Here is a 7,970-nt window from a genome sequence, read left to right as displayed (position 1 = left end):
CTATGTGACGCCTAATGTGATATCCTAAACTTTAGTGCTGGATTTAAACACAGCCTAAGTTTAAGCGACCACGATGACACGTTCCTGTCCTGCCCATCACTCGTGGAGTCCTGGTCAGTCAGTTGGCAGGCATCAGATCATAAGGGTTCAGGGGGGCGATCCGATCGCGGAAGAAGACGACGACGGCGACGAGCGAGTGGGCCGCGCTGGCCTCCGCAGCCACACGTCACGCGAGGGACCTGGCCCACCGGCCACCGCGGACTCTTCGTGGGGCGCCAGCTCACCGTCCACCCGACTCCGGCGCGGCCCCACGCAAACTGACGGCCGCGATCACGTGCCCGCGCGTGGTTCCCACTTCACTACCTGCCAAAACCTTGTTAAAAGACGCTTTGCCGTGAATGAAGAGACAAAAGATCCTCCAGGCTCCAGTTTTGTCCTAACATCTATACATGCTTTTGTAAGTGAATTTCGCACGAAAAATGAAAATCCCACTTCTTAGAGAGTCAAATAATGTTAGACCAAATATAAAAAAAATACTAATTTTACAATACATTAATAAGTATCACTTGATTAATTATGAAATATATTTCTTTATGATAAACCTATTTGAACTTAGCCAAATATATGGTTTTTTTAACTCCTTATTAGAAACAAGATTTCCAATATTTTAGAACGGAATGAGTACTCATTAACGGTACTTGTTTAGTAAAAACCGGTACTTGTCAAATAATTATGCTACTGTTTTCACGAGGATATATGGTCGGCTATATTTGCAAATAGTGTTGCCGTGTTGAGCGCAAGCATTGGTGCATGTGGTGCAGATTTATCATGATGCTATTTATTATTATTAATCAAAATGGTAAAGTAATAATAAGGAAAAGTGTATGATTTCTTTTTATTAAAATGTAAACTATATTAATTTTTTTATGAGGGTGCTCCCATGGATCCAAACGTTCGTGCACACCATCTACCAATACGGAATTATCGTGCTGTTATTAAAATGATACAATACTCCATAAGTAAGAAAAGAGAGCACATGCTTTTTTTTTTAGCCAAGGACTATGGCCGTACGTGGAATTTGAATGGTGGTACTAGAAACATCTATTGGTGGAGTGTCGCAGGATTCAAACGATTGTTCCTGCACGCCACCAGTGACACGGATTTACTATCTCTGAGGCTGACCTTATTAAATTTAATAAACTGATGATAAAGTTAAATAAAAAGTCTACTCACGGTATAATTAACTATATATATATGGAAAATTATTTCCTACTCCTAGGGAGTAGTTACTCCCATGTGTATATCTTTAGATTTAAGACGTATATGGCCCAACGAAGTGTATATAGACAGAGTATATGATCATACTAAACCATCGAGGGTAGTATTATGTCAAGTATGTAAATATATATAGAGTATATGGTTATACTTATTTTATATAGTACTGCAGTGTTATTTTAGTAATATATTAAAAAATATGGGCTCTTTTGAAACAATTTCGCGTACTAAGATTTGAAGTATCTTAAATTAAGTATAAAACATACTCAAACTGATAAATTAGTATGCATATATACGTAATGTGGTTTATTGAAGATGGGAGTAACTACTCTCAGTAGCCGCTCCTTGTTTGTGTTGTGCCTGCCTGTGCTTCCTCGTCGCTTTGGTCTGTCCACCTCTGGTGTTGGTGTCGCCGCGGTCTTCTTCTTCGCAGCGGCTACTTGGTCGCTGACGGATACGTCGTCCTCTTCGCAGCGGCTACCTGGTCGCTGGCGGTCTTCTTCGCAGCGGCTACCTGGTCGCTGGCGGACTTTTTCGCAACGGCTACCTAGTCGCTGGTGGACTTTGTCGTCTTCCTCTCTCGCGGCGGCTATCTAGTCGCTTGCAGATGGATGCTGAGCTTTTTACCGGTGGATGCTTTGCCACCACGGCTTCACCCACCCTCTGTTGGCGACCATTGCGCGGATGCATCTTTCTTTGGCAGGCATAGTTGGTTGGTGTTTTGTAGTGGAGGTTCCCCCTCCGCGTGTATTCTTGCTGTTTGTTTGTGTCTTTGGGATTCCGTCGGTAATTCTTGGATTACTTGCGAGTCCTTTGTATCCATGTCCTAGCCTTTCTTTTAGCCTTTCCTCTTAATGAAAAACGGGTAAAGAACCGATCGTAAAAAAAATATAATATCTATATCTATATCTCTTATATATTTTCAATCTCTACTAGTATTCTATCTCGCTATTTATACTATCCATATCAGCATCCACTAGCATATTTCATTAGCACATACAATTATATCTTCATTCAAGCTATTTTCGTTACAAAGCCATATTATTCACTAACATATATTTCATTGCCCATATCAAAATGCTAAATCATCCACCAACATGTATTATAATATTTATTCCTTTCCCTGTAAGTAAACGCAGTATAGTTTATCTGCGACTCTCGCGCCAAGTAAAAAAACAAGTCTACCAAATGGTAATTTAATAATTAAACAAAGAAACAAGGGAGAGTAAAAAAATATACAAATTGGCTAGAAATTTGTGGCTGCGATGCATCCAGGTCCACGCGCCCATGTTGATGCAGGTCACCCATGGTGGGCCCCCACCACCCAGCCTCCTCCCCTCCAACCCTGCTCTCAAATTTGAGGCCCACACCCCCGTCGGCCCCATCGACACGCCGCCGGCCACGCCCCGACGACCCCGCCACATCCACTCCGCCGCTGCCTCCCTCTCCGTCCGCGCGCACGCCGCCCTCGTCCGGCCAGGCGCGGGTGGTGATCCGCCCGGGTCCGAGCCCGCTCGCTCCTCCTCTCGTCGGTGAGTGTTCGTTCCGCACCCCCGACCCTCTCCGCCTCCCCCTGTGCTCTCTCTGTGTAGGTTCCCTGCGCTTTTGCCCGTTCAATCCGGAGAATTCGCTCTCCCCGTCCACTTCGCCGTGCGTTTGTTGCCTGCCGCCGCACCTGCGCAATCCAATTCCGCCATAATTCGAGTCGGCTCCTCCAATTCGCCGCGCGAGACCAATCCCGCCGAGGTGCGCGGCGGCGCGGTTTGCCTTCCGGAAATTTTAGGGATTCCATTCAACCCTGTGTCCCTGGTGTCCTTCCGTTTGGGAATTCTTGTGGTAGGTCGCTCCTGTGCATCTATTGGGGGCCTGTTTGGAAGTTGGGATGCACGGATTCCACGTACAGAACAGACAGTTCAAATTCGCACAGTAACCGAGGGGAATTCACTCAGTGCGAACCGGCCGTGAATTTCGTACATAGCCGTGGATTATTACGCCTGCCGAGTGGGCAGTGGCAGGAAGTTGTAGAGTGTGTGACTTGTTGCTGTTTGCATAATTAGCCGCTAGCTTAGGTTCCCCAGCCAGCCTTTGGTTGTGCACATGCACTTCGCTTGTAGTATTTCTCGCCTACACCCATTTGAATTATTCCCCATTCAATTTCCTGCTGTAATGAGGTTGAATCTCGGCTTTGTTGTGGAAAAACAACTTCTGTGGTCTCTGAGATTCCTCACACTTAGGTTTACAATTTTCTTGGTGTACTTCATCCATGGGTTGCTGCTAATGAGCTTTGTGCTTGGGTTCAGGAAAGTTTATGTGTGGCTTCATCCACAAAGAGCTAAAGATATCGCATGAGTAGTCACTGTTAGTGTGGCTTTGCTCCGTGCTTCGTCCTGGTTGTGCTTGGCCTTGCAAAGGAAGGAATCATGACCTCTGTTGTTCAGAGTGTTTCAGGTATGCTTGATTCATCCAAACCTTTTCTGTGCTGTGAATTACTGTAGAGAATATTTCGTTATGTATGTATTGCAAGCACGGATTGTACAAGCAGTCAGTTGCCTTTCGCGCCACCAATTTTGTGCTTTGATTAAGCCCTTCCATTGTATGTATGTGGCTGAAAGAAAAGTGATTTGTGCTGGCAGCTCAGACTGTTGGGCTCAAAGCAGAGTTTAATGCATGCTCACTGCTTTGGATTTTGAAAATAACATAAAAAGTTTCTTTGAATAAACCAGGATGTCTTATGTAGTTTTGTATCTAATGTTCTCATGTGCATACATGGCATTATATGTTATAGTAGTTACACCCTGCTGCTACCAAATAGATTTATAGCTGGTGGAAATTTTGAGTGCTCTATGTCATTTAGATTAATTTCTACTGTATAAAATGTTATATTGTGCCTTTTGTTACTTGTTGGTTTATGAACAGTGGTGGCATGCATTAATGTTTATTTGTTTTTCTTTAACACATGTGAGTGTGACTTTTTGAGGACATCTAAGTCAATCTTGATCATTCATGTCCCTTCATGGGCAGGTGACCACAGGGCTGAGGATCAACATCATCAGAAGAAGCAAGCTGAACCTGGGGACCAACAAGAAGCCCCAGTTACTAGTTCAGATAGCCAACCAACAGTGGGCACACCATCAACAGATTATGTGGCACCCTATGCCCCTCATGACATGAGCCATGCAATGGTACCACACTTGTAACTTTCACTCTTTACTTATCGATAAATATGGTTCTTTTCATTTGAGTTATGTCTAGGAAAAGGTGGAGGTTTGGTCGTAGTGTGATGTCTAAGTGATAGCATATGTGGTGTCAAATCTCCTTCCCTGCTTCAAACTCTACTTCAAAAGTAATAATAACAGAACATATTCATACCAAAACTATAAAGTGACAAGTACAGTTATACACCATTTCCCTGTTGGCTGAAGTGAAAAAAAAGCATTCCCCTTTTAATCCAGATTCCGGACCATTTGTTGCTAACCAGGGAAGTTATGTGTCATCTCAAAATTTCTGCCATTTCCATCCCTTTGTCACTAAATGGTTGACTATCATCACATTCAAATTAAAATAGCAAAGCTTCTTCATTGAAACTTTGCACACTGGTTGGTAACAGTAGTCCATTTTTTTTTTCTCAAATGCATATTATTTTCCAACTTTATTAGTCTAAATTGTTACACCTCACATGTGTTTTGCTCGTACTTTTTTGTTGTGATGAATGTTCACTAATTATTTTTAAGCTAACAAGCTTCTAGTTTCAGCATTCTTTTAGACCTTCACTGGAGTGATTGTTGCAGTATTCTATTTTATTTTTTGTCCTTTCAGTTTCCTCTTCTACAATTTTCCATCAAGGTTCATTAATTTCGAGTATGGTGCAATCTATGTTTTCTAATTTCATATTTTGTGTCTGGCAGGGTCAATATGCTTATCCAAATATTGACCCATACTATGGAAGCCTTTATGCGGCTTACGGTGGACAGCCATTGGTAAGCTTTTATGCACTCTCTCCATTAGCAAATACAAGTATTGTAATCCAGTTAAATTTTCCCCAAATACTAGATTGTTTCCACTTTGTGGAACATTTATGATTTACCTAATTTGGGAAATGATTGAAGAGCACCGAGTTCATTTAATTTGACTCCTTTTGTATGCCCAAACCTCAAACCAACCCTGGTTTCAGTCAGAGGCAGTACAAAGTATAAAAGCTAAACATGCTTGTGTGTCTTGAGAGGGTAGGCCAATTTTGCTAGTATTGTTTATTTGAATTTACAGACAGTTAGAAAAGGATATTTTGCATGACCATGGACCTTCCTGTGCTATTAGGATTCTTTATTTAAACTGATGTCTTGGAGTTAATAAATATGATAATATTTCAGATGCATCCACCGTTAGTCGGAATGCATCCGGCTGGCTTACCTTTGCCTACCGATGCAATCGAAGAGCCTGTGTATGTAAATGCAAAGCAATACAATGCCATATTAAGACGGCGTCAATCTCGGGCTAAAGCTGAATCAGAACGGAAGCTTGTCAAGGGCCGTAAGGTAAATCTTTGTAACCATATTCTGCATTGCCATATGAATTGGAATTTTTAATTAGCTTTTTCTGCCCATGATGCTAGAGCAAATGATCAAGCAAATTTCTCCAATCTACCTTCCCTACTTCCACTTCAAGATTGATCTGCCTCACGTTGTACTATAAATCTTCTGGTGAATGTTATTTTAATTTCAATCTTGCCTGATATCTGAAATTTTAACATAGCACGTTTTTTAATGCCTTCACGGGTGTTGCTTATCACAAAGGATTTAGGAATGTAAATTGGGTGCCACACATTGACAAAGTTGCAACATTGAGTAAACTGAAATGCTTTCTAATTTTTATCTGTAAGTTACTTTTGGCTAGAGAGAGTTGAATTTGTTAGTATCATGATGATTATTTCTCAAAACTGGAAGACTGATATAAAGATGTGGTTACCAACTCAGAAAATCCTATAAAGTTCTGCCAAGCTCAGATGATCTCACTGCAAGTTGATCACACATGTTTATTACTCTTTGATGAACTTTATAGGATTTTCTGAGTTGGTAACCACATCTTTATATCAGTCTTCCAGTTTTGAGAAATAATCATCATGATACTAACAAATTCAACTCTCTCTAGCCAAAAGTAACTTAAAACAACTTGATTGCTTATTTCCTTTATCTTTCTGTGGGTGAAATGTTAAGCCATCTGAAATAAAAACCCTGATTCGATTACATCTTTGCTGTGCAGCCCTATCTCCATGAGTCACGGCATCAGCATGCCTTGAAAAGGGCCAGGGGAGCTGGAGGTCGGTTTCTCAATTCAAAGTCAGATGACAAGGAAGAGAACTCCGACTCGAGTCACAAAGAGAAACAGAATGGAGTTGCGCCCAACAAGAGTGGCCAACCGTCAACCCCTCCGTCTCCCAACGGTGCATCATCAGCTAGATGACAAGGAAGATTTTAGCCCCTGGCGCTAGATGTGGCAACAGTTTTGTACAGTAAGTGCTAGGGGGCAGCAGCAATATGGTGTCAGTCGGTTGTTGTAGGACATGTTCCATAGAAAAACATAGACGAGTCGACAGGTTTTGGAGTCTTGGTTTGGTCATCTGTTTATTCACCTTTCTGTACAATTTTAGTAGCATTGTGTCTTTCCCTGGATAGCTTAGTTAAGTGTGTAGCATATTGGCTTATTGTTTGCTTTGCTTGGACTTGGAGATTTGGGAGTGGAGTTCATAACCCTACTGTCCTGCATCATTATTCGTGGGGCAAACAATAATACTCCAAGCTGGCTATGTGTATGTTGATGACAATAAACGCTAATGTAGGACATGTGACCATCTCATCTGAATCTAGCTTTGTTTCCTCTGCTTCAAAATGATACCCTCACAATTGGTCAGAGATTCAGAGATCATTTCGTACTTGTCCTGCAACAATGCATGTTTTGGTTTGTCTTTGGATTGGCCTCCTGGCATGTATGATGTTTTCGGTCATGTGTTGTCCATTGAATTGCGTGATGATTGCCAGATGCTATGAGCATGTTCTGAAGAACATTTGGGTTTGGTAACTGCATCAATCTGTCATTGGCCATCAAATGAACATTTTGCATGCTTTTCTCGAGGGCATTGAAATATTTGTGTTTTACATGCTTTTCTCGAGGGCATTGAAATATTGCCAACGATTACCAAGAAGAGTGTACTTTATCGAGTGTTGCAGAATGTGCTTTCTCGAGAACTCCAAAGCGTATTTTGCACCCTTTCTTACACGAGCGTATCTTACTTTTTTTCTGGGAAAGACCAGAAAGAAAACAATAAGAAAAAAAATGCATAACCGCATAATGTCCCTGCATCTGTTAGACCTGAACTTGGAACTTTCTTCATTGATCAGTGACTCTGAACGACCAGCATTTCTGCAGTCTGCACAGGCAGGCAGCATTGGGCATTCAGGAAACTGCTTTTTTGAAGAAAGATCTTTGCTCGGTTCTGCACAGATATAGCACCTGTCTAGCGAAAAAATCGTACCCAAAACATCTTTGGTCCTTTTTTTTGTTGCAATCCTCTGGTTGGTAAACAACCTGAAAATGGATGGAAAAAAAAAGATTTTTGAAAACTGGATCTCCAGCATAATGTTCTCGAAGAACCTGAACCAAGCATGCTGCATACATTCTCTTCGTCAATCTATGCTTCAAAA

General features: G+C 41.8%; 1 protein-coding gene across 2 annotated transcripts; it reads left to right on the top strand.

The window, feature by feature from the left end:
- Positions 1–2,594: 2,594 nt before the first annotated feature.
- Positions 2,595–7,194, top strand: LOC136508388 (nuclear transcription factor Y subunit A-7-like). Of its 2 annotated transcripts, XM_066503057.1 has the most exons (6): positions 2,599–2,807; positions 3,576–3,723; positions 4,297–4,457; positions 5,181–5,252; positions 5,643–5,807; positions 6,532–7,194. In XM_066503057.1, exons 2-6 carry the CDS (start codon positions 3,696–3,698, stop codon positions 6,730–6,732), a joined length of 627 nt encoding a protein of 208 aa, XP_066359154.1. In that variant the 5' UTR covers positions 2,599–2,807; positions 3,576–3,695; the 3' UTR covers positions 6,733–7,194. The 2 variants fall into 2 exon arrangements, with proteins under 2 accessions (XP_066359155.1, XP_066359154.1); XM_066503058.1 differs by lacking the exon at positions 5,181–5,252 and having other exon boundaries at positions 2,595–2,807.
- The last annotated feature ends 776 nt before the right edge of the window (positions 7,195–7,970 follow it).

This window comes from Miscanthus floridulus, chromosome 15 (genome assembly GCF_019320115.1).
Source record: "Miscanthus floridulus cultivar M001 chromosome 15, ASM1932011v1, whole genome shotgun sequence".
Lineage (NCBI taxonomy): Eukaryota > Viridiplantae > Streptophyta > Magnoliopsida > Poales > Poaceae > Miscanthus > Miscanthus floridulus.
This window is presented reverse-complemented; position numbering and strand designations above follow the sequence as displayed.